The sequence below is a fragment of the Takifugu rubripes genome, chromosome 19 (assembly GCF_901000725.2).
Source record: "Takifugu rubripes chromosome 19, fTakRub1.2, whole genome shotgun sequence".
In the NCBI taxonomy this organism is placed as follows: domain Eukaryota; kingdom Metazoa; phylum Chordata; class Actinopteri; order Tetraodontiformes; family Tetraodontidae; genus Takifugu; species Takifugu rubripes.
The window spans coordinates 1,181,195-1,208,083 of NC_042303.1; the positions used below are offsets into that span (position 1 = coordinate 1,181,195).

Consider the following 26,889-nt stretch of genomic DNA (forward strand, 5'->3'; position numbering starts at 1 on the left):
AGAGGAGGAACCTTCCATACGACCCACCCCCTGGAATTCCTCCTCCTGTTTTTTCCGTGCTCCGCACGTGCCGCGTGGATGCCACGTCAGTTGTGACAGGCTGCCGTGTGCTGGGGGGGATCAGCCGGGGGGCGGCGCTGCTCATCTGGACTCGAGGATCCGGAAGGGAGGCTCTCCGCTGGCCACATTCCTGAAACTCCCCCTCACCTGAAAACATTCCACCGAGAAGTAAATACGGGAAAGTGTCCAGTAGCGTTAGCTGACAGGGTGGGAACGCACGCTAACGCGTCCCCACAATGCTACCTTAATCCAGCCAGGATTCCTGAGAAAAACACAAATAATTCCATCAAAATGTTCTTTTCATGGAAGGGGCTGGATTGGGATACGCCTCTTCCCGCTGTGGTGCACCTGTAGCACCACAGAAGAAGCTTCCGGTGAATCGGAATCTGCCTGATTCGGGGCTAGGCGGGTTCTGCCTCCCTGCGAAGGCTTCTGCCACGTGTCAGAGTCCGGACTGATGTGGTCTGAGCAGGAAGCTGGTGCTTCCCTTCCCTGCTCACGGTTTTCCGTGCATGTCCGTGAAGAGGTGACCAGACTGGTGGAAGGGATCACCTGTACGTTAACCTCTGGGCAACGCTCACCCAAGTCCAGACAGAAGCCGGACCGCTCCGGGTTCTGCCCCCCCCCCCGGCCTTCCTCTGTGAGCAGGACCGGTGCCAGGTTTCTCCGAGCTGACACACTCAGCCGGATCGCACGGATCGCACCCTCGCAGTGACATAGTAGCACATTTATTCTTGAGCGTGCACGCTGGCGGCTCTGGAATGTGAGGGAGGTGGCAACTCCTCATCCCTCCGACTGCTCGGCTCTACTCAGGCCCTCTTGGACATAATGGAATCTTGAGGAGATACAGATGTTGGAATTGATTCCTCAGGCTTCAGACAGGGGTCAGCAGGTTCTTGGGGTGGGTGCCATCGAGTGTGTGTGTGTGTGTGTGTGTGTGTGTGTGTGTGTGTGTGTGTGTGTGTGTGTGTGACAGTGACCGTAGTAGTAGAGGGGCATTGGTGGTATCAACGGTCTTTGGATAAATAGCTACATTTACAAGGACATTCCAGACCACATGTGTCAAACCCACGATCCTGGATCCCAACCTGGCTCTTTCAGCACAGACGTGGCGTCGGTGGCTCAGGTTGGATCCCAACCTGGCTCTGTCAGCACAGACGTGGCGTCCGTGGCTCAGGTTGGATCCCAACCTGGCTCTTTCAGCACAGACGTGGCGTCGGTGGCTCAGGTTGGATCCCAACCTGGCTCTGTCAGCACAGACGTGGCGTCGGTGGCTCAGGTTGGATCCCAACCTGGCTCTGTCAGCACAGACGTGGCGTCGGTGGCTCAGGTTGGATCCCAACCTGGCTCTGTCAGCACAGACGTGGCGTCGGTGGCTCAGGTTGGATCCCAACCTGGCTCTGTCAGCACAGACGTGGCGTCGGTGGCTCAGGTTGGATCCCAACCTGGCTCTTTCAGCACAGACGTGGCGTCCGTCGCTCAGGTTGGATCCCAACCTGGCTCTGTCAGCACAGACGTGGCGTCCGTGGCTCAGGTTGGATCCCAACCTGGCTCTGTCAGCACAGACGTGGCGTCCGTGGCTCAGGTTGGATCCCAACCTGGCTCTGTCAGCACAGACGGCTCCTCGCTGCCGTTTCCCTCCGCTCTTTTTTCCTGTCCTAAATATAAAGTCCTCTGGAAGCACCGCTCCACCACAACAACCTTGATATCCCACTCCCCCCTCCTCGGCCTCATTCCTTATGTTCCTAGAACATCCACAGTTTCAGTTTCAGGGAACTTCAGGAACGCCGGGACCCTGCCAGCTCCAGACTGTGGTGGGGCCTCAGCTGACGCCCTGTTCTCCCCCACCGTCCACATGTTGCTCACATGTGAGGGCTCCCGTCCGTCCGGCCGCCTGATTGGTTCCCTGCCGGCTGCTCGCTCGGCTCATTGGCTGGAAGCAGCAGCCTGTAGCAGCAGCGTTTACTCAGAGGGAGAGAGGAACACACACACACACACACACACACACACACACACACACACACACACACACACACAACTTTAGAACAATATAAATGATTTCATAATAATGATAGTTATGATTCCACATTGCTACAATAATGACAGACTGTAACACAATTCTTGGTTCTTTGGCCACATTCAGGCAAACACACACACACACACACACACACTCAAACTGGAACTAAAGGTTCCCGGAACTGGGAAATTTGAATTTCCTGCCGGCTTTGACCCAGAATAACGTGGCGAAGGAGCAGAAAGAGCCAACACGTGATGTGTGGCGTGGAGGAATCTGCGGGGGTTTAACAGAGACGGTGTGTGTTCTTCAACGCACAACACACACGGAAGAGTTACACAGAAGGGACGCGAGGTGAAGCTAGTCGCTGACGACGCCAAGACGAGAGACCTGCCGCTGCACCCGTGACCTCCGACCCGTGACCTCTGACCCGACCTGCTCGTCTCTGCGGGGACAAAGAGTGTAGAGTTGTGTGTGTGTGTGTGTTTAAACGTGAAGCGTCAGTGTTCTAGCTGCTCTGTGGTCGAGCAGAAAGAGGAAGAGAGAATGTGGCGGTGGAGAGGCCTCTTCCTGCTCCGTCCTGGTCCAGAGACATGAATGAGCAGATGTGCTGGAGACTCACGTGCACGAGTTCAGTCCGCTTGCTGTCCTTTCCTCCATTTTAACCACGTTGTCACAGTTTGTGTGTGTGTGTGTGTGTGTGTGTGTGTGTGTGTGTGTGTGTGTGTGCCTTGTTTGTCATGAGACCCGCGACTGATAAATGAATCAAGGCCAACTATCAGTGGAGAACAGAAGGATGCTGTTCATCTCCACTGTTATCTGCAACAACACACACACACACACACACACACACACACACACACACACACACACACACACACACACACACACACACGCCATCTATTAACAGATGAAGTCACTCGAGGTTGTTGTGAATAACGTTGGCTTGGTTTACAGCTGCAGTCATGGTCCAACAATGCACCAGCTCCATTTAGAGCTCAAGGCTGTACAACAAACAAGCCTGAAGAGTTCTGAAGGGTTCTGGGGGGGGTCTGGAGGGGTCTGGGGGGTCTGGGGGGGTCTGAAGGGGTCTGGGGGGGGGGTCTGGAGGGGTCTGGGGGGGTCTGAGGGGGGGTCTGGAGGGGTCTTGAGGGGTCTGGAGGGGTCTGGAGGGGTCTGGGGGGGGGTCTGGAGGGGTCTGAAGGGGTCTGGAGGGGTCTTGAGGGGTCTGAAGGGGTCTGGAGGGGTCTCGGGGGTCTGGAGGGGTCTGGAGGAGTCTAAAGGGGTCTGAAGGGGTCTGGAGGGGTCTGGAGGGGTCTTGAGGGGTCTTGAGGGGTCTCGGGGGGTTTGGAGGGGTCTGGAGGGGTCTGGGGGGTCTAAAGGGGTCTGGAGGGGTCTGAAGGGGTGTGGAGGGGTCTGAAGGGGTGTGGAGGGGTCTGCAGGGGTCTGAAGGGGTCTTGAGGGGTGTGGAGGGGTCTGCAGGGGTCTGAAGGGGTCTGAAGGGGTCTTGAGGGGTTTGAGGGGTCTGGAGGGGTCTGGAGGGGTCTGAAGGGGTCTGGAGGGGTCTGAAGGGGTCTGGAGGGGTCTGAAGAGGTCTGAAGAGGTATTAAGGGGTCTGAAGGGGTCTGAAGGGGTCTAGAGGGGTCTTGAGGGGTCTTGAGGGGTCTGAAGGGGTCTGGAGGGGTCTAAAGAGGTCTTAAGGGGTCTGAAGGGGTCTTGAGGGGTCTGAAGGGGTCCAGTGTTTGTTTCAACTGATGACCATCAACCTTTAGATTACGCGTCCTTCTCTTACATCCTAAGGTCACGTCTTTGAGGAAGCGATAATTAAATGTGTGAATTTTGGTATAACCGCACTGTTAACGTCTCAAATACAAATACATTCCACTTCCTGTGGCTCTACAAGCTCAGTGTAAGCAGCTTCCTGTTCCGGTGGGGGGCCAAGTCTCTTCTGAGAGCGGAAGTGGAGGATGTGGCCAACAAAAAGGGTCAGCAAACGAGGCTGATCAATAACCTCCAGTTCCTCAATGCAAGTTCTCTCCCTGGGAACCGTAGCCAGCCCAGTAGGCAGGGTCTTCATAAGGAGGCGGTCCGAAGCCTGGTGCAATGTTGACTCTTTTATCATCGTAATCTTAACAGAAGAGCTAGAAATCATGCTACAATATATGGTTTACCACAGCGGGAAGGGCATCAATTTGATTGAAACACTTGTCCTTTGGATAAAAACTTGTAGTTTGTCCCTTTTTGTTCCTTGAGTGTTCTTAGGTGATTGCTGGTTCCTCTGAACGCCCATGAGAGACCTCCCGGTGAGCCTGTTTCTGCTCTCACCTGCAGCTCCATCTAGTCTACCACACAGCTCAGAAACATCTGCACCTCCTTGTTAGACCAGGGTGTCTCCTTACTATTTAGTCGGTAGAATACATAAATACACACCGTCACTGTTGTGGGCTTATAAAAATGGCAGGTTTAAGTTTTCTGACACATCAGTGATGTCATGTCAATAACCTGGCAAATCACCACACACACACGCTGGCACACACACACACATACACACACACTGGCACACACTGGCACACAGCAGGAGAAAGTGCAACAGGATGTGCTATTATGTGTTCCTGGCAAAGCTCTGTGGTAACTCCCTTTGATGACTACTACCAGGCACCACACACACACACACACACACACACACACACACACACACACACACACATGCACCACATGAGGGCCGGTCCTAGAAGAATGCTCCAGGCATTTCCTCCCTCTTGCAGCAGCTGGTTAAGTAAAGTAAGACAAATGGATGTGTCCATTAAAGACCATGAAGAACACACCCTGAAACCACTTAAACCATTTAATACCCAGCTGCTGGGTCTTCCAGCTGTTTTGTGTTTGGGGTTTCTTGTGTTTATAACAGATTTATTATTTTGGGAGAACCAGAGTGAAAGCACTGTAGCTTCAGTCCTTGCTATGGTTGGGAAGAACATTTATTTATTTAACCCTAACCCTAACCCTAAGGATGTGAATATTTTTTACTGTACTACTATCAATAGCAGCTCATCTACAACTAAAAACTTATGAAAGACGGTAAATATATTTTTCAGTGACCATTAAATCTGTAACATGTGGAAAGTATTAAATGACATATTCTGGAACTTATAAATCTATGAATGACACTGGGTTCTTAGGTGAGGCAAAGATTCCATGAAATGGGAGGAAACCAGAGCATCTCTTTATCTTAGAAACATAATCCTGGGCCTCAATTGTAAATACCTATGACAAATACTACAACCTTAGTATTTCACTTTAATGAGACCAAGAAGAGAGCTTTGGGACGACAGAATGAATGATTGAGTCAGGATTTAACAGTGAGTCAGCCAGAAGCTTTAGTATTCAGCACCGACACCAGGCCAGGCAGTCACTCTGCCAGTTGGCCTGTAGGTGGCACATTAACCCAGTTATTCTGCTCCAAATTCCCCTGCTCTCCTTCTTTCTTTGTGTGGTTAGACAGCTAGTGCTGAAAGACCCCACTGTCCTCATGTGTCGCCGACCGGATGCTGACTAAAACTCAGCGTTGCCCAGTCTGCTCTCTGTTTTTTAATCTTTTTGGTGTTTTGTGGACTGGTTTGTAACTGTAGACCAAAATACAAGAATGATGCTTTTTAAAACGTTTTTTTTTCTTTTCTTTTTTAATTTATTTAAAAAAAACGTCTCAATGCAGCTTTTGCAAAGGTGGTGGAGTTCATTCTTTTATTAAACTTGCTTAACATTAAGTAATCTGTAGATAAGGAAGAACAACCAACCGGCTGCTTCCCTTATTTTTGAACAAATGAACACTGCGATGGTCAAATATTAAAGAAAGCAGCAGCATGATGTAAGTGGACGCAAACCCTTTGGTATGGAGACCCCGGGCTCCGGTTACAGGATGCCTTGCTGGGAACTCACGTGAATCCAAGACCCCGCGAGCTACCATTGGCCCCCGCCCCTGCACGTGTCTCGACGAATCGCCGGCCGTTACGTAACGTGCAATGCAGAAAGAGAAAGGAAGGGACGGACGGACGGACGGACGGAGGAATGTGCGGCGGGGATCAAGGAGTGCCTTCATTCATCTTTCTAGGATTTCTGCTGCTAATGCGCGTACATGAGGACCTTTTCACATTAGTCTTTGGGGATTCTCTCCACAGTTACTATTATTAAACACAAAGTCCCGATGCACACAAACACACCGTCTATCCATCCATCCATCCATCCATCCATCCATCCATCTATCTATCTATCTATCTATCTATCTATCTATCTATCTATCTATCTATCTATCTATCTATCTATCTATTACACTCGTCCATAATGTGTATAAAATAGAAGTACAGTCGTTTCATCATAACCAAAAATGTTTAAATCCCTCCCACGTCGTTTTGCTTTAACCGACGCGACAGACAGGCAGTGAGACACCCGGCATCTCCTCGCGAGTCCACGTGCGCTGTGTCCCAACTTTTACCCGCCACAATTTCCTGGAATCTCGGCCCACTGTGGTATCACTCCGCCGATCGAGAAATAGACCCAATCGCGAAGCAAAATTAGCAATGCCCGCCGTTACTCGTTATTTCCCGCCCGCTCGTTTTGGCAAAGGGGCGATGGACGGCGTTTAAAAGTCATTTGGCTGATGTTCGCCGATGCCGGGTGACGGTTCAGTAGTTTTGGCGCGGTTTTCTCCGCCGCGGACGCGCACGCCGACGGCAGCCATATAAGAGCGACGGCCACACCTACTTCGTGCATGGATTGCGCAGCAGCGAGGAGGCAGCCCTGCTGGATTATACATCATGATTCTTTGCTTGGCGTTTTTAGATAGACGCTTGTATGACAGCAGATAACAACACTTTCTTCCATCCATCGGAAGCCTTCGTCCCCTCTTCTTGATATTTCCGCGCTTTGCCTTATTTTGAAGCCCCCGTCCTCTGGAGGGAGGATCTAAGGTAAGGCATGACGGAAAATCGTGTTTAACTTTCACACCTTGGAGTAAATGTAACTCTCTTTGAGGGGGAAGTCTGTCCCCGTTCTTCTGGTGGTCATTGTGCTTTCTGCGTGGGCTTGTCCTCGTTGACATCCAGGAATGCCGGTTTCACGTGTGCTTCTGGTGTTGCTCAACCCCGGCAGGGCTTTAATGGAGTTGAGCTCCAGCGGGTTCAAAGCCCCCGGTGGTGAGGGCATGTTTTAGATGCCCCCCTTCTTCTACGTAAGAGTGAAGGATGCACTTTGTGACTATAGTGTGTTTTATTTTAGTGTCTCTTGTGTTGAGCGGGGACAGTGTCTCCGCAGGTACTAGTCTTGGCTGGTTGAGTCTTTAGGACTAGTCAGCAGTGGAGTTGATCAGCCTGTGTGCTCCATTGTTGCCCCGCGCTAGAGCTCTCATTCATGCATGTGCTTCTTTAGTTGTTGGCAAATAATATATTTCTTATTTTGTACATTTCGTTGCTGGTTATTGTAAAAAAAAATAAAAAAAAATAATAATAATAATAATAAGCGAGTAAAAAGATTTAAGTTCTTCTAAGCGCTGCTTGCGGGACAGGCGAGGCGGTCTCGCCGCACCCCCATTCACTTTTTGGTGATGAAGGCTGAGGCCATGAAGAGGTGCTGACTTGCTCACCATGTTTCCCAGCTGTTCTGTGATGTCATGAGGGGGCAGGAGGAAGAGCGGGGGGTAGGAAGGACGGTGATTTACAGGCAGCCAGGCGGCGCAGACTCGGTTCAGGGGTGACGAGCTTCTGGTCGGGGTCTCATCTAGAGACTCGCAAACTTTGCTTGTCCTGGCGAATATAAGTGTCTCCCTTGCGGGAAAGACTTTGGAACGTGTTAACTTCTTTTGTCACTTTAGCTGCACCATCTTTTTTTCATTCACTAAATTTGTTCTGTTTTTTTTTTTTTTTATTCTCTCTAGATTCTTCAACATGTTGCAAAACTTTAGTCAATCGCAAAATTGGCTTTTTTCTGAGCCACTGTTTGATGACGAGATCTACAAGTCTATGAGTTTAATGGACTTCCAGTCACTGCCAACACCCCCACAGTCCCCCCCAATGAAGGCTGGGGCTGCTGGCAGCAATCCTTTATCAAAAGAGGACCAACTGAGCTACGTCTCCAACATTTTATTGGAAGACCAAGACATGCAGCTCAACTGGACCTGTGACTTCTTCCAGCCGGAGGGGAAAGAGAAGGATGAGCTCAGTGACCCCTGCTCCCCTGAGGAGGACAGCAGTGAGGAATGCCTGTGGCAGTGCCTGGCAGGTGACAGAACTCTGGAAGAGAAGCTGGTGCTTGGCTCCAGCCCACTATTACCTGAAATGAACACCGGCATCTTTGAGGGGATGGCTGACTCCATGCTGGACTGTCAAAGTCTGATGAACACCCAGGAGCAGCCCAGCGAGGCTACGTCGGACTATGGATCAACTGGTGGCGAGCTGTCCACGTACTCATCCAGTGACTCTGGTGAGTTTAAGTTTAATTCTCAGTCTTTGCTTGTATAATGTTCAAATCTGCAGGTTCTTTGTCATGCTGGTCCCATCGTGGTTACATATTTGTGGGAACACTCCTTTCTCACAACTGCTTCACTGGCATTTTAATTGATAATCCACTGTTAATGTTTAGTGGCACCTAGCCCAAATTGTTCTTTGCACTCGGCTTATCTGTACACCGCCTGCATGCTTGCAAGGTGCCGCGGCCTCTCACCGTTCTTGAACTGTGGGTGGGATATTAACTTGACTGACAGGTCTGCAGGATCAGGGTTGAAGGAAGAGGGCGTGGCCAGAGCATTTGCACATTGACAGGGAGGATATTTTGTTATGTTTAAAAAAAGAAAAGCTGTCTAACTCCCCTACTCCCCTACAGAGGAAGAAATTGATGTGGTGACGGTGGTGCGCTGCCCCTCGAGTCCCTGCCCGCTTCCCTCCGCGGCCGACCTGCGCGTCCATCGGCAAAAGCTGGTCCTGTAGCACCCAAACACTTTGGTGGCTGCAAGCCAATCTGAGAGTTTCTTAATGACTTTTTAACATCTCGGTCAGAAGCGTCTGTGTGTGAATGCACCTGTGTCTGTGTGTGAGAGATGTATTTATATTTTGATTGTTCATAAACACAAAAATAAACATCAATTAAACTGGTTTGATCTGTCTCGTTGCTTTAATACGTGTCGCCACTGGGGGGCGCTGCCACCCTTTACACCTCAAGAGCCCGGACTTGAGCCTCTGTGTGTGTGTGAGTGTGTGTTTTCCACCCTGATCTCCATAGTGGGGCCTCAGCACGGAGCAGGATGCTGATTCTCCAAATCCGAGGCCCCCTAACGTGAATCCAAGATCTCTTCTGCCCTCTTGTGGCGAACTGATGCCAATAAATCCTAAAAATGACCCGGTCACCTGGGTTGTGAGTGTCACCTGATCCACCTTTGTGAATGTCTTGTCGTGCGTTTCAACCCAGAGGTTACAATTCCACAGCAAAGTTGATGCTCTACGGAATCTGGCAACGTTCCCGGACCCGTACTTTCCTCTTCCATGGGATCTGAGTTAAGACCGATTTTGTGTGTGATCAACCAACAGAACCTTCCTTTAATACCAACACCATCAGCGCCAGCGTGCAGTGAATTCAGACAGGAAACGGGGACGATTATGTCGGAGCAGCTGAATTTGAGTCACCCGGCCGTCTGAATCAAGTTTATTTAGGAAAACGGGACATTCCAGGCGCACCAAAAAAGATCTCTGGGCATCCGTCTGCTGTTGAATCAGCCTGACTCAGGGGGGGTTGAGCCACTTCCTCAGAGCAAATGAATCACAAAAATGTGGAATTTGCCGGTGCGCTGGCAAATTCCACATGGCTTAAACATGTTTGTTTTGACTCCTGAACACTGGTACAACATTGGACCAACTCCCGCCTGGATCAAACCAATGGATCCGCACCCTCCAGAACCGGGGTCCAGATGGAACCACCCCAGCTATCTCCTGGTAAGAAGGTTCTTACTGGGTTTTCCCTGGGAACTCAAGCCTCCTCCTCCGGTCCACAACCACGAGGAGCGTCTCAGATGACCCCCCCCCCGCCCCGGCTCGGGGGTCATCCCCTCACCCATGACCCTGACAGAGGGACGGGCAGCACCGACACACCTGTGCTGCCTTGCTGGGTGTGAGAGAGGTGGAGAATGAGAACTCTTCCCAGTGCTGTCGGCAGGAGCCCCGGAGGAGCTCCAGATCCCAGTAACGGACCCCAGTCGAGGGTTCACAGCGGCACGCTTGTAAACGGAAAAGCAAGTGTCAACTTTCTGTATGTGTACGTTCTGGTGTCGATGTGTTCCAAATGTTGAGTCAGAGGAGGAACCTTCCATACGACCCACCCCCTGGAATTCCTCCTCCTGTTTTTTCCGTGCTCCGCACGTGCCGCGTGGATGCCACGTCAGTTGTGACAGGCTGCCGTGTGCTGGGGGGGATCAGCCGGGGGGCGGCGCTGCTCATCTGGACTCGAGGATCCGGAAGGGAGGCTCTCCGCTGGCCACATTCCTGAAACTCCCCCTCACCTGAAAACATTCCACCGAGAAGTAAATACGGGAAAGTGTCCAGTAGCGTTAGCTGACAGGGTGGGAACGCACGCTAACGCGTCCCCACAATGCTACCTTAATCCAGCCAGGATTCCTGAGAAAAACACAAATAATTCCATCAAAATGTTCTTTTCATGGAAGGGGCTGGATTGGGATACGCCTCTTCCCGCTGTGGTGCACCTGTAGCACCACAGAAGAAGCTTCCGGTGAATCGGAATCTGCCTGATTCGGGGCTAGGCGGGTTCTGCCTCCCTGCGAAGGCTTCTGCCACGTGTCAGAGTCCGGACTGATGTGGTCTGAGCAGGAAGCTGGTGCTTCCCTTCCCTGCTCACGGTTTTCCGTGCATGTCCGTGAAGAGGTGACCAGACTGGTGGAAGGGATCACCTGTACGTTAACCTCTGGGCAACGCTCACCCAAGTCCAGACAGAAGCCGGACCGCTCCGGGTTCTGCCCCCCCCCCCGGCCTTCCTCTGTGAGCAGGACCGGTGCCAGGTTTCTCCGAGCTGACACACTCAGCCGGATCGCACGGATCGCACCCTCGCAGTGACATAGTAGCACATTTATTCTTGAGCGTGCACGCTGGCGGCTCTGGAATGTGAGGGAGGTGGCAACTCCTCATCCCTCCGACTGCTCGGCTCTACTCAGGCCCTCTTGGACATAATGGAATCTTGAGGAGATACAGATGTTGGAATTGATTCCTCAGGCTTCAGACAGGGGTCAGCAGGTTCTTGGGGTGGGTGCCATCGAGTGTGTGTGTGTGTGTGTGTGTGTGTGTGTGTGTGTGTGTGTGTGTGACAGTGACCGTAGTAGTAGAGGGGCATTGGTGGTATCAACGGTCTTTGGATAAATAGCTACATTTACAAGGACATTCCAGACCACATGTGTCAAACCCACGATCCTGGATCCCAACCTGGCTCTGTCAGCACAGACGTGGCGTCCGTGGCTCAGGTTGGATCCCAACCTGGCTCTGTCAGCACAGACGTGGCGTCCGTGGCTCAGGTTGGATCCCAACCTGGCTCTTTCAGCACAGACGTGGCGTCGGTGGCTCAGGTTGGATCCCAACCTGGCTCTGTCAGCACAGACGTGGCGTCGGTGGCTCAGGTTGGATCCCAACCTGGCTCTGTCAGCACAGACGTGGCGTCGGTGGCTCAGGTTGGATCCCAACCTGGCTCTGTCAGCACAGACGTGGCGTCGGTGGCTCAGGTTGGATCCCAACCTGGCTCTGTCAGCACAGACGTGGCGTCGGTGGCTCAGGTTGGATCCCAACCTGGCTCTTTCAGCACAGACGTGGCGTCCGTCGCTCAGGTTGGATCCCAACCTGGCTCTGTCAGCACAGACGGCTCCTCGCTGCCGTTTCCCTCCGCTCTTTTTTCCTGTCCTAAATATAAAGTCCTCTGGAAGCACCGCTCCACCACAACAACCTTGATATCCCACTCCCCCCTCCTCGGCCTCATTCCTTATGTTCCTAGAACATCCACAGTTTCAGTTTCAGGGAACTTCAGGAACGCCGGGACCCTGCCAGCTCCAGACTGTGGTGGGGCCTCAGCTGACGCCCTGTTCTCCCCCACCGTCCACATGTTGCTCACATGTGAGGGCTCCCGTCCGTCCGGCCGCCTGATTGGTTCCCTGCCGGCTGCTCGCTCGGCTCATTGGCTGGAAGCAGCAGCCTGTAGCAGCAGCGTTTACTCAGAGGGAGAGAGGAACACACACACACACACACACACACACACACAACTTTAGAACAATATAAATGATTTCATAATAATGATAGTTATGATTCCACATTGCTACAATAATGACAGACTGTAACACAATTCTTGGTTCTTTGGCCACATTCAGGCAAACACACACACACACACACACACACTCAAACTGGAACTAAAGGTTCCCGGAACTGGGAAATTTGAATTTCCTGCCGGCTTTGACCCAGAATAACGTGGCGAAGGAGCAGAAAGAGCCAACACGTGATGTGTGGCGTGGAGGAATCTGCGGGGGTTTAACAGAGACGGTGTGTGTTCTTCAACGCACAACACACACGGAAGAGTTACACAGAAGGGACGCGAGGTGAAGCTAGTCGCTGACGACGCCAAGACGAGAGACCTGCCGCTGCACCCGTGACCTCCGACCCGTGACCTCTGACCCGACCTGCTCGTCTCTGCGGGGACAAAGAGTGTAGAGTTGTGTGTGTGTGTGTGTTTAAACGTGAAGCGTCAGTGTTCTAGCTGCTCTGTGGTCGAGCAGAAAGAGGAAGAGAGAATGTGGCGGTGGAGAGGCCTCTTCCTGCTCCGTCCTGGTCCAGAGACATGAATGAGCAGATGTGCTGGAGACTCACGTGCACGAGTTCAGTCCGCTTGCTGTCCTTTCCTCCATTTTAACCACGTTGTCACAGTTTGTGTGTGTGTGTGTGTGTGTGTGTGTGTGTGTGTGTGTGTGCCTTGTTTGTCATGAGACCCGCGACTGATAAATGAATCAAGGCCAACTATCAGTGGAGAACAGAAGGATGCTGTTCATCTCCACTGTTATCTGCAACAACACACACACACACACACACACACACACACACACACACACACACACACACACACCACACACCCCATCTATTAACAGATGAAGTCACTCGAGGTTGTTGTGAATAACGTTGGCTTGGTTTACAGCTGCAGTCATGGTCCAACAATGCACCAGCTCCATTTAGAGCTCAAGGCTGTACAACAAACAAGCCTGAAGAGTTCTGAAGGGTTCTGGGGGGGGTCTGGAGGGGTCTGGGGGGTCTGGGGGGGTCTGAAGGGGTCTGGGGGGGGGGGTCTGGAGGGGTCTGGGGGGGTCTGGGGGGGGGGTCTGGAGGGGTCTTGAGGGGTCTGGAGGGGTCTGGAGGGGTCTGGGGGGGGGTCTGGAGGGGTCTGAAGGGGTCTGGAGGGGTCTTGAGGGGTCTGAAGGGGTCTGGAGGGGTCTTGGGGGTCTGGAGGGGTCTGGAGGAGTCTAAGGGGTCTGAAGGGGTCTGGAGGGGTCTGGAGGGGTCTTGAGGGGTCTTGAGGGGTCTCGGGGGGTTTGGAGGGGTCTGGAGGGGTCTGGGGGGGTCTAAAGGGGTCTGGAGGGGTCTGAAGGGGTGTGGAGGGGTCTGAAGGGGTGTGGAGGGGTCTGCAGGGGTCTGAAGGGGTCTTGAGGGGTGTGGAGGGGTCTGCAGGGGTCTGAAGGGGTCTGAAGGGGTCTTGAGGGGTTTGAAGGGGTCTGGAGGGGTCTGAAGGGGTCTGAAGGGGTCTTGAGGGGTCTGAAGGGGTCTGGAGGGGTCTGAAGAGGTCTGAAGAGGTATTAAGGGGTCTGAAGGGGTCTGAAGGGGTCTAGAGGGGTCTTGAGGGGTCTTGAGGGGTCTGAAGGGGTCTGGAGGGGTCTAAAGAGGTCTTAAGGGGTCTGAAGGGGTCTTGAGGGGTCTGAAGGGGTCCAGTGTTTGTTTCAACTGATGACCATCAACCTTTAGATTACGCGTCCTTCTCTTACATCCTAAGGTCACGTCTTTGAGGAAGCGATAATTAAATGTGTGAATTTTGGTATAACCGCACTGTTAACGTCTCAAATACAAATACATTCCACTTCCTGTGGCTCTACAAGCTCAGTGTAAGCAGCTTCCTGTTCCGGTGGGGGGCCAAGTCTCTTCTGAGAGCGGAAGTGGAGGATGTGGCCAACAAAAGGGTCAGCAAACGAGGCTGATCAATAACCTCCAGTTCCTCAATGCAAGTTCTCTCCCTGGGAACCGTAGCCAGCCCAGTAGGCAGGGTCTTCATAAGGAGGCGGTCCGAAGCCTGGTGCAATGTTGACTCTTTTATCATCGTAATCTTAACAGAAGAGCTAGAAATCATGCTACAATATATGGTTTACCACAGCGGGAAGGGCATCAATTTGATTGAAACACTTGTCCTTTGGATAAAAACTTGTAGTTTGTCCCTTTTTGTTCCTTGAGTGTTCTTAGGTGATTGCTGGTTCCTCTGAACGCCCATGAGAGACCTCCCGGTGAGCCTGTTTCTGCTCTCACCTGCAGCTCCATCTAGTCTACCACACAGCTCAGAAACATCTGCACCTCCTTGTTAGACCAGGGTGTCTCCTTACTATTTAGTCGGTAGAATACATAAATACACACCGTCACTGTTGTGGGCTTATAAAATGGCAGGTTTAAGTTTTCTGACACATCAGTGATGTCATGTCAATAACCTGGCAAATCACCACACACACACGCTGGCACACACACACACACACACACACACTGGCACACACTGGCACACAGCAGGAGAAAGTGCAACAGGATGTGCTATTATGTGTTCCTGGCAAAGCTCTGTGGTAACTCCCTTTGATGACTACTACCAGGCACCACACACACACACACACACACACACACACACACACACACACACACACATGCACCACATGAGGGCCGGTCCTAGAAGAATGCTCCAGGCATTTCCTCCCTCTTGCAGCAGCTGGTTAAGTAAAGTAAGACAAATGGATGTGTCCATTAAAGACCATGAAGAACACACCCTGAAACCACTTAAACCATTTAATACCCAGCTGCTGGGTCTTCCAGCTGTTTTGTGTTTGGGGTTTCTTGTGTTTATAACAGATTTATTATTTTGGGAGAACCAGAGTGAAAGCACTGTAGCTTCAGTCCTTGCTATGGTTGGGAAGAACATTTATTTATTTAACCCTAACCCTAACCCTAAGGATGTGAATATTTTTTACTGTACTACTATCAATAGCAGCTCATCTACAACTAAAAACTTATGAAAGACGGTAAATATATTTTTCAGTGACCATTAAATCTGTAACATGTGGAAAGTATTAAATGACATATTCTGGAACTTATAAATCTATGAATGACACTGGGTTCTTAGGTGAGGCAAAGATTCCATGAAATGGGAGGAAACCAGAGCATCTCTTTATCTTAGAAACATAATCCTGGGCCTCAATTGTAAATACCTATGACAAATACTACAACCTTAGTATTTCACTTTAATGAGACCAAGAAGAGAGCTTTGGGACGACAGAATGAATGATTGAGTCAGGATTTAACAGTGAGTCAGCCAGAAGCTTTAGTATTCAGCACCGACACCAGGCCAGGCAGTCACTCTGCCAGTTGGCCTGTAGGTGGCACATTAACCCAGTTATTCTGCTCCAAATTCCCCTGCTCTCCTTCTTTCTTTGTGTGGTTAGACAGCTAGTGCTGAAAGACCCCACTGTCCTCATGTGTCGCCGACCGGATGCTGACTAAACTCAGCGTTGCCCAGTCTGCTCTCTGTTTTTTAATCTTTTTGGTGTTTTGTGGACTGGTTTGTAACTGTAGACCAAAATACAAGAATGATGCTTTTAAAACGTTTTTTTTTCTTTTCTTTTTTAATTTATTTAAAAAAAACGTCTCAATGCAGCTTTTGCAAAGGTGGTGGAGTTCATTCTTTTATTAAACTTGCTTAACATTAAGTAATCTGTAGATAAGGAAGAACAACCAACCGGCTGCTTCCCTTATTTTTGAACAAATGAACACTGCGATGGTCAAATATTAAAGAAAGCAGCAGCATGATGTAAGTGGACGCAAACCCTTTGTATGGAGACCCCGGGCTCCGGTTACAGGATGCCTTGCTGGGAACTCACGTGAATCCAAGACCCCGCGAGCTACCATTGGCCCCCGCCCCCTGCACGTGTCTCGACGAATCGCCGGCCGTTACGTAACGTGCAATGCAGAAAGAGAAAGGAAGGGACGGACGGACGGACGGACGGAGGAATGTGCGGCGGGGATCAAGGAGTGCCTTCATTCATCTTTCTAGGATTTCTGCTGCTAATGCGCGTACATGAGGACCTTTTCACATTAGTCTTTGGGGATTCTCTCCACAGTTACTATTATTAACACAAAGTCCCGATGCACACAAACACACCGTCTATCCATCCATCCATCCATCCATCCATCCATCCATCTATCTATCTATCTATCTATCTATCTATCTATCTATCTATCTATCTATCTATCTATCTATTACACTCGTCCATAATGTGTATAAAATAGAAGTACAGTCGTTTCATCATAACCAAAAATGTTTAAATCCCTCCCACGTCGTTTTGCTTTAACCGACGCGACAGACAGGCAGTGAGACACCCGGCATCTCCTCGCGAGTCCACGTGCGCTGTGTCCCAACTTTTACCCGCCACAATTTTCCTGGAATCTCGGCCCACTGTGGTATCACTCCGCCGATCGAGAAATAGACCCAATCGCGAAGCAAAAATTAGCAATGCCCGCCGTTACTCGTTATTTCCCGCCCGCTCGTTTTGGCAAAGGGGCGATGGACGGCGTTTTTAAAAGTCATTTGGCTGATGTTCGCCGATGCCGGGTGACGGTTCAGTAGTTTTGGCGCGGTTTTCTCCGCCGCGGACGCGCACGCCGACGGCAGCCATATAAGAGCGACGGCCACACCTACTTCGTGCATGGATTGCGCAAGCAGCGAGGAGGCAGCCCTGCTGGATTATACATCATGATTCTTTGCTTGGCGTTTTTAGATAGACGCTTGTATGACAGCAGATAACAACACTTTCTTCCATCCATCGGAAGCCTTCGTCCCCCTCTTCTTGATATTTCCGCGCTTTGCCTTATTTTGAAGCCCCCGTCCTCTGGAGGGAGGATCTAAGGTAAGGCATGACGGAAAATCGTGTTTAACTTTCACACCTTGGAGTAAATGTAACTCTCTTTGAGGGGGAAGTCTGTCCCCGTTCTTCTGGTGGTCATTGTGCTTTCTGCGTGGGCTTGTCCTCGTTGACATCCAGGAATGCCGGTTTCACGTGTGCTTCTGGTGTTGCTCAACCCCGGCAGGGCTTTAATGGAGTTGAGCTCCAGCGGGTTCAAAGCCCCCGGTGGTGAGGGCATGTTTTCGATGCCCCCCTTCCTCTACGTAAGAGTGAAGGATGCACTTTGTGACTATAGTGTGTTTTATTTTAGTGTCTCTTGTGTTGAGCGGGGACAGTGTCTCCGCAGGTACTAGTCTTGGCTGGTTGAGTCTTAGGACTAGTCAGCAGTGGAGTTGATCAGCCTGTGTGCTCCATTGTTGCCCCGCGCTAGAGCTCTCATTCATGCATGTGCTTCTTTAGTTGTTGGCAAATAATATATTTCTTATTTTGTACATTTCGTTGCTGGTTATTGTGTAAAAAAATAAATAAAAAAAAAATAATAATAATAAGCGAGTAAAAAGATTTAAGTTCTTCTAAGCGCTGCTTGCGGGACAGGCGAGGCGGTCTCGCCGCACCCCCATTCACTTTTTGGTGATGAAGGCTGAGGCCATGAAGAGGTGCTGACTTGCTCACCATGTTTCCCAGCTGTTCTGTGATGTCATGAGGGGGCAGGAGGAAGAGCGGGGGGTAGGAAGGACGGTGATTTACAGGCAGCCAGGCGGCGCAGACTCGGTTCAGGGGTGACGAGCTTCTGGTCGGGGTCTCATCTAGAGACTCGCAAACTTTGCTTGTCCTGGCGAATATAAGTGTCTCCCTTGCGGGAAAGACTTTGGAACGTGTTAACTTCTTTTGTCACTTTAGCTGCACCATCTTTTTTCATTCACTAAATTTGTTCTGTTTTTTTTTTTTTTTATTCTCTCTAGATTCTTCAACATGTTGCAAAACTTTAGTCAATCGCAAATTGGCTTTTTTCTGAGCCACTGTTCTTTGATGACGAGATCTACGAGTCTATGAGTTTAATGGACTTCCAGTCACTGCCAACACCCCCACAGTCCCCCCCCAATGAAGGCTGGGGCTGCTGGCAGCAATCCTTTATCAAAAGAGGACCAACTGAGCTACGTCTCCAACATTTTATTGGAAGACCAAGACATGCAGCTCAACTGGACCTGTGACTTCTTCCAGCCGGAGGGGAAAGAGAAGGATGAGCTCAGTGACCCCTGCTCCCCTGAGGAGGACAGCAGTGAGGAATGCCTGTGGCAGTGCCTGGCAGGTGACAGAACTCTGGAAGAGAAGCTGGTGTTACTCATCCAGTGACTCTGGTGAGTTTAAGTTTAATTCTCAGTCTTTGCTTGTATAATGTTCAAATCTGCAGGTTCTTTGTCATGCTGGTCCCATCGTGGTTACATATTTGTGGGAACACTCCTTTCTCACAACTGCTTCACTGGCATTTTAATTGATAATCCACTGTTAATGTTTAGTGGCACCTAGCCCAAATTGTTTCTTTGCACTCGGCTTATCTGTACACCGCCTGCATGCTTGCAAGGGTGCCGCGGCCCTCTCACCGTTCTTGAACTGTGGGTGGGATATTTAACTTGATGACAGGTCTGCAGGATCAGGGTTGAAGGAAAGAGGGCGTGGCCAGAGCATTTGCACATTGACAGGGAGGATATTTTGTTATGTTAAAAAAGAAAAGCTTGTCTAACTCCCCTACTCCCCTACAGAGGAAGAAATGATGTGGTGACGGTGGTGCGCTGCCCCTCGAGTCCCTGCCCGCTTCCCTCCGCGGCCGACCTGCGCGTCCATCGGCAAAAGCTGGTCCTGTAGCACCCAAACACTTTGGTGGCTGCAAGCCAATCTGAGAGTTTCTTAATGACTTTTTAACATCTCGGTCAGAAGCGTCTGTGTGTGAATGCACCTGTGTCTGTGTGTGAGAGATGTATTTATATTTTGATTGTTCATAAACACAAAAATAAACATCAATTAAACTGGTTTGATCTGTCTCGTTGCTTTAATACGTGTCGCCACTGGGGGGCGCTGCCACCCTTTACACCTCAAGAGCCCGGACTTGAGCCTCTGTGTGTGTGTGAGTGTGTGTTTTCCACCCCCTGATCTCCATAGTGGGCCTCAGCACGGAGCAGGATGCTGATTCTCCAAATCCGAGGCCCCCTCCTAACGTGAATCCAAGATCTCTTCTGCCCTCTTGTGGCGAACTGATGCCAATAAATCCTAAAAATGACCCGGTCACCTGGGTTGTGAGTGTCACCTGATCCACCTTTGTGAATGTCTTGTCGTGCGTTTCAACCCAGAGGTTTACAATTCCACAGCAAAGTTGATGCTCTACGGAATCTGGAACGTTCCCGGACCCGTACTTTCCTCTTCCATGGGATCTGAGTTAAGACCGATTTTGTTGTGTGATCAACCAACAGAACCTTCCTTTAATACCAACACCATCAGCGCCAGCGTTGCAGTGAATTCAGACAGGAAACGGGGACGATTATGTCGGAGCAGCTGAATTTGAGTCACCCGGCCGTCTGAATCAAGTTTATTTAGGAAAAACGGGACATTCCAGGCGCACCAAAAAAGATCTCTGGGCATCCGTCTGCTGTTGAATCAGCCTGACTCAGGGGGGGTTGAGCCACTTCCTCAGAGCAATGAATCACAAAAATGTGGAATTTGCCGGTGCGCTGGGCAAATTCCACATGGCTTAAACATGTTTGTTTTGACTCCTGAACACTGGTACAACATTGGACCAACTCCCGCCTGGATCAAACCAATGGATCCGCACCCTCCAGAACCGGGGTCCAAGATGGAACCACCCCAGCTATCTCCTGGTAAGAAGGTTCTTACTGGGTTTTCCCTGGGAACTCAAGCCTCCTCCTCCGCGTCCACAACCACGAGGAGCGTCTCAGATGGACCCCCCCCCCCCGCCCCGGCTCGGGGGGTCATCCCCTCACCCATGACCCTGACAGAGGGACGGGCAGCACCGACACACCTGTTGCTGCCTTGCTGGGGTGTGAGAGAGGTGGAGAATGAGAACTCTTTCCCAGTTGCTGTCGGCAGGAGCCCCGGAGGAGCTCCAGATCCCAGTAACGGACCCCAGTCGAGGGTCACAGCGGCACGCTTGTAAACGGAAAAGCAAGTGTCAACTTTCTGTATGTGTACGTTCTGGTGTCGATGTGTTCCACATGTTGAGTCAGAGGAGGAACCTTCCATACGACCACCCCCCTGGAATTCCTCCTCCTGTTTTTTCCGTGCTCCGCACGTGCCGCGTGGATGCCACGTCCAGTTGTGACAGGCTGCCGTGTGGTGGGGGGGATCAGCCGGGGGGGCGCCTGCTGCTCATCTGGACTCGAGGATCCGGAAGGGAGGCTCTCCGCTGGCCACATTCCTGAAACTCCCCCTCACCTGAAAACATTCCACCGAGAAGTAAATACGGGAAAGTGTCCAGTTAGCGTTAGCTGACAGGGTGGGAACGCACGCTAACGCGTCCCCACAATGCTACCTTAATCCAGCCAGGATTCCTGAGAAAAACACAAATAATTCCATCAAAATGTTTCTTTTCATGGAAGGGGCTGGTATTGGGATACGCCTCTTCCCGCTGTGGTGCACCTGTAGCACCACAAGAAGAAGCTTTACGGTGAATCGGAATCTGCCTGATTCGGGGCTAGGCGGGTTCTGCCTCCCTGCGAAGGCTTCTGCCACGTGTCAGAGTCCGGACTGATGTGGTCTGAGCAGGAAGCTGTGCTTCCCTTCCCTGCTCACGGTTTTCCGTGCATGTCCGTGAAGAGGTGACCAGACTGGTGGAAGGGATCACCTGTACGTTAACCTCTGGGCAACGCTCACCCAAGTCCAGACAGAAGCCGGACCGCTCCGGGTTCTGCCCCCCCCCCCCGGCCTTCCTCTGTGAGCAGGACCCGGTGCCAGGTTTATCCGAGCTGACACACTCAGCCGGATCGCACGGATCGCACCCTCGCAGTGACATAGTAGCACATTTATTCTTGAGCGTGCACGCTGGCGGCTCTGAATGTGAGGGATGGTGCAACTCCTCATCCCTCCGACTGCTCGGCTCTACTCAGGCCCTCTTGGACATAATGGAATCTTGAGGAGATACAGATGTTGGAATTGATTCCTCAGGCTTCAGACAGGGGTCAGCAGGTTCTTGGGGTGGGTGCCATCGAGTGTGTGTGTGTGTGTGTGTGTGTGTGTGTGTGTGAGGGTGTGTGTGTGTGTGTGTGTGACAGTGACCGTAGTAGTAGAGGGGGCATTGGTGGTATCAACGGTCTTTGGATAAATAGCTACATTTACAAGGACATTCCAGACCACATGTGTCAAACCCACGATCCTGGATCCCAACCTGGCTCTTCAGCACAGACGTGGCGTCGGTGGCTCAGGTTGGATCCCAACCTGGCTCTGTCAGCACAGACGTGGCGTTCCGTGGCTCAGGTTGGATCCCAACCTGGCTCTTTCAGCACAGACGTGGCGTCGGTGGCTCAGGTTGGATCCCCAACCTGGCTCTGTCAGCACAGACGTGGCGTCGGTGGCTCAGGTTGGATCCCAACCTGGCTCTGTCAGCCACAGACGTGGCGTCGGTGGCTCAGGTTGGATCCCAACCTGGCTCTGTCAGCACAGACGTGGCGTCGGTGGCTCAGGTTGGATCCCAACCTGGCTCTGTCAGCACAGACGTGGCGTCGGTGGCTCAGGTTGGATCCCAACCTGGCCTCTTTCAGCACAGACGTGGCGTCCGTCGCTCAGGTTGGATCCCAACCTGGCTCTGTCAGCACAGACGTGGCGTCCGTGGCTCAGGTTGGATCCCAACCTGGCTCTGTCAGCACAGACGTGGCGTCCGTGGCTCAGGTTGGATCCCAACCTGGCTCTGTCAGCACAGACGGCTCCTCGCTGCCGTTTCCCTCCGCTCTTTTTTCCTGTCCTAAATATAAAGTCCTCTGGAAGCACCGCTCCACCACAACAACCTTGATATCCCACCTCCCCCCTCCTCGGCCTCATTCCTTATGTTCCTAGAACACTCACAGTTTCAGTTTCAGGGAACTTCAGGAACGCCGGGACCCTGCCAGCTCCAGACTGTGGTGGGGCCTCAGCTGACGCACTGTTCTCCCCCACCGTCCACATGTTGCTCACATGTGAGGGCTCCCGTCCGTCCGGCCGCCTGATTGGTTCCCTGCCGGCTGCTCGCTCGGCTCATTGGCTGGAAGCAGCAGCCCTGTAGCAGCAGCGGTTTACTCAGAGGGAGAGAGGAACACACACACACACACACACACACACCACACACACACACACACACACAACTTTAGAACAATATAAATGATTTCATAATAATGATAGTTATGATTCCACATTGCTACAATAATGACAGACTGTAACACAATTCTTGGTTCTTTGGCACATTCAGGCAAACACACACACACACACACACACACTCAAACTGGAACTAAAGGTTCCCGGAACTGGGAAATTTGAATTTCCTGCCGGCTTTGACCCAGAATAACGTGGCGAAGGAGCAGAAAGAGCCAACACGTGATGTGTGGCGTGGAGGGTATCTGCGGGGGTTTTAACAGAGACGGTGTGTGTTCTTCAACGCACAACACACACGGAAGAGTTACACATGAAGGGACGCGAGGTGAAGCTAGTCGCTGACGACGCCAAGACGAGAGACCTGCCGCTGCACCCGTGACCTCCGACCCGTGACCTCTGACCCGACCTGCTCGTCTCTGCGGGGACAAAGAGTTGTAGAGTTGTGTGTGTGTGTGTGTTTTAAACGTGAAGCGTCAGTTGTTCTAGCTGCTCTGTGGTCGAGCCGAAAGAGGAAGAGAGAATGTGGCGGTGGAGAGGCCTCTTCCTGCTCCGTCCTGGTCCAGAGACATGAATGAGCAGATGTGCTGGAGACTCACGTTGCACGAGTTCAGTCCGCTTGCTGTCCTTTCCTCCATTTTTAACCACGTTGTCACAGTTTGTGTGTGTGTGTGTGTGTGTGTGTGTGTGTGTGTGTGTGTGTGTGCCTTGTTTGTCATGAGACCCGCGACTGATAAATGAATCAAGGCCAACTATCAGTGGAGAACAGAAGGATGCTGTTCATCTCCACTGTTATCTGCAACAACACACACACACACACACACACACACACACACACAACACACACACACACACACACACACACACACGCCATCTATTAACAGATGAAGTCACTCGAGGTTGTTTGTGAATAACGTTGGCTTGGTTTACAGCTGCAGTCATGGTCCAACAATGCACCAGCTCCATTTAGAGCTCAAGGCTGTACAAACAAACAAGCCTGAAGAGTTCTGAAGGGTTCTGGGGGGGGTCTGGAGGGGGTCTTGGGGGGTTGCTGGGGGGGTCTGAAGGGGGTCTGGGGGGGGGGTCTGGGAGGGGTTCTCTGGGGGGTGGTCGGGTGTGGGGGGGCTGGTTGGCCTGTGTTGTGGGCTGGGTGGGGTCTGTCGATGTGGGCGTTCTGCGGAATGCTGGTGGCTTGTAGGGTATGGAGGGGTCTGGAGGGTCTGGGGGTCTGGAGGGGTCTGAAGGGGTCTGGAGGGGTCTGAGGGGTCTGAAGGGGTCTGGAGGGGTCTCGGGGGTCTGGAGGGGTCTGGAGGAGTCTAAAGGGGTCTGAAGGGGTCTGGAGGGGGGAGGGGTCTTGAGGGGTCTTGAGGGGTCTCGGGGGTTTGGAGGGTCTGGAGGGGTCTGGGGGGTCTAAAGGGGTCTGGAGGGGTCTGAAGGGGTGTGGAGGGGTCTGAAGGGGTGGAGGGGTCTGCAGGGGTCTGAAGGGGTCTTGAGGGGTGTGGAGGGGTCTGCAGGGGTCTGAAGGGGTCTGAAGGGGTCTTGAGGGGTTTGAAGGGGTCTGGAGGGGTCTGAAGGGGTCTGAAGGGGTCTTGAGGGGTCTGAAGGGGTCTGGAGGGGTCTGAAGAGGTCTGAAGAGGTATTAAGGGGTCTGAAGGGGTCTGAAGGGGTCTAGAGGGGTCTTGAGGGGTCTTGAGGGGTCTGAAGGGGTCTGGAGGGGTCTAAAGAGGTCTTAAGGGGTCTGAAGGGGTGTCCTTGAGGGTCTGAAGGGGTCCAGTGTTTGTTTCAACTGATGACCATCAACCTTTAGATTACGCGTCCTTCTCTTACATCCTAAGGTCACGTCTTTGAGGAAGCGATAATTAAATGTGGTGAATTTTGGTATAACCGCACTGTTAACGTCTCAAATACAAATACATTCCACTTCCTGTGGCTCTACAAGCTCAGTGTAAGCAGCTTTCCTGTTCCGGTGGGGGGCCAAGTCTCTTCTGAGAGCGGAAGTGGAGGATGTGGCCCACAAAAAGGGTCAGCAAACGAGGCTGATCAATAACCTCCAGTTCCTCAATGCAAGTTCTCTCCCTGGGAACCGTAGCCAGCCCAGTAGGCAGGGTCTTTCATAAGGAGGGCGGTCCGAAGCCTGGTTGGCAATGTTGACTCTTTTATCATCGTAATCTTAACAGAAGAGCTAGAAATATGCTACAATATATGGTTTACCACAGCGGGAAGGGCATCAATTTGATTGAAACACTTGTCCTTTGGATAAAAACTTGTAGTTTGTCCCTTTTGTTCCTTGAGTGTTCTTTAGGTGATTGCTGGTTCCTCTGAACGACCACATGAGAGACCTCCCGGTGAGACTGTTTCTGCTCTCACCTGCGCTCCATCTAGTCTACCACACAGCTCAGAAACATCTGCACCTCCTTGTTAGACCAGGGTGTCTCCTACTATTTAGTCGGTAGAATACATAAATACACACCGTCACTGTTGTGGGCTTATAAAAATGGCAGGTTTAAGTTTTCTGACACATCAGTGATGTCATGTCAATAACCTGGCAAATCACCCTCACACACACGCTGGCACACACACACACATACACACACGCTGGCACACACCTGGCACACAGCAGGAGAAAGTGCATACAGGATGTGCTATTATGGTTCCTGGCAAAGCTCTGTGGAACTCCCTTTGATGACTACTACCAGGCACCACCACACACCACACACACACACACACACGCACACACACCACACATGCACCATCATGAGGGCCGGTCCTAGAAGAATGCTCCAGGCATTTCCTCCCTCTTGCAGCAGCTGGTTAAGTAAAGTAAGACAAATGATGTTGTGCCATTAAAGACCATGAAGAACACACCCTGAAACACTTAAACCATTTAATACCCAGCGCTGGGTCTTCCAGCTGTTTTGGTGTTGGGGTTTCTTGTGTTTATAACCAGATTTATTATTTTTGGAGAACCAGAGTGGAAAGCACTGTAGCTTCAGTCCTTGCTATGGTTGGGAAGAACATTTATTTATTTAACCCTAACCCTAACCCTAAGGATGTGAATATTTTTTACTGTCTACTATCAATAGCAGCTCATCTACAACTAAAAACTTTATGAAAGACGGTAAATATATTTTCAGTGACCATTAAATCTGTAACATGTGGAAAGTATTAACTGACATATCTGGAAACTTATAAATCTATGAATGACACTGGGTTCTTAGGTGAGGCAAAGATTCCATGAAATGGGAGGAAACCAGAGCATCTCTTTATCTTAGAAACATAATCCTGGGCCTCAATTGTAAATACCTATGACAAATACTACAACCTTAGTATTTCACTTTAATGAGACCAAGAAGAGCGCTTTGGGACGACAGAATGAATGATTGAGTCAGGATTTTAACAGTGAGTCAGCCAGAAGCTTTAGTATTCAGCACCGACACCAGGCCAGGCAGTCACTCTGCCAGTTGGCCTGTAGGTGGCACATTAACCCAGTTTTATTCTGCTCTCCAATATTCCCCTGGCTCTCCTTCTTTCTTTGTGTGGTTAGACCGCTAGTGCTGAAAGACCCCACTGTCCTCATGTGTCGCCGACCGGATGCTGACTAAAAACTCAGCGTTGCCCAGTCTGCTCTCTGTTTTTTAATCTTTTTGGTGTTTTGTGGACTGGTTTGTAACTGTAGACCAAAATACAAGAATGATGCTTTTAAAACGTTTTTTTTTCTTTTCTTTTTTAATTTATTTAAAAAAAACGTCTCAATGCAGCTTTTGCAAAGGTGGTGGAGTTCATTCTTTTATTAAACTTGCTTAACATTAAGTAATCTGTAGATAAGGAAGAACAACCAACCGGCTGCTTCCCTTATTTTTGAACAAATGAACACTGCGATGGTCAAATATTAAAGAAAGCAGCAGCATGATGTAAGTGGACGCAAACCCTTTGGTATGGAGACCCCGGGCTCCGGTTACAGGATGCCTTGCTGGGAACTCACGTGAATCCAAGACCCCGCGAGCTACCATTGGCCCCCGCCCCTGCACGTGTCTCGACGAATCGCCGGCCGTTACGTAACGTGCAATGCAGAAAGAGAAAGGAAGGGACGGACGACGGACGGACGGAGGAATGTGCGGCGGGGATCAAGGAGTGCCTTCATTCATCTTTCTAGGATTTCTGCTGCTAATGCGCGTACATGAGGACCTTTTCACATTAGTCTTTGGGGATTCTCTCCACAGTTACTATTATTAAACACAAAGTCCCGATGCACACAAAC

At 51.1% G+C, this 26,889-nt stretch overlaps 2 protein-coding genes across 9 annotated transcripts in view; both read left to right on the plus strand.

Moving 5' to 3' along the window:
- The window catches only part of LOC105418562 (WW domain-binding protein 11-like), a 1,118,483-nt gene that overhangs the window by 585,421 nt on the left and 506,173 nt on the right, over positions 1-26,889 (plus strand). The window lies entirely within an intron of this gene.
- LOC115246887 (protein L-Myc-1b-like) lies at positions 6,805-9,213 on the plus strand. Its single transcript, XM_029826860.1, has 3 exons — positions 6,805-7,038; positions 8,001-8,545; positions 8,945-9,213. Exons 2-3 carry the CDS (start codon positions 8,011-8,013, stop codon positions 9,046-9,048), a joined length of 639 nt encoding a protein of 212 aa, XP_029682720.1. The 5' UTR covers positions 6,805-7,038; positions 8,001-8,010; the 3' UTR covers positions 9,049-9,213.

Excerpts from the sequence above, each read along its gene's own strand:
- LOC115246887 (XM_029826860.1), top strand. The coding sequence starts at position 8,011 with ATGTTGCAAAACTTTAGTCAATCGCAAAATTGGCTTTTTTCTGAGCCA. Across the intron at positions 8,546-8,944 it reads GTACTCATCCAGTGACTCTG|AGGAAGAAATTGATGTGGTG; the intron begins GTGAGTTTAAGT and ends ACTCCCCTACAG.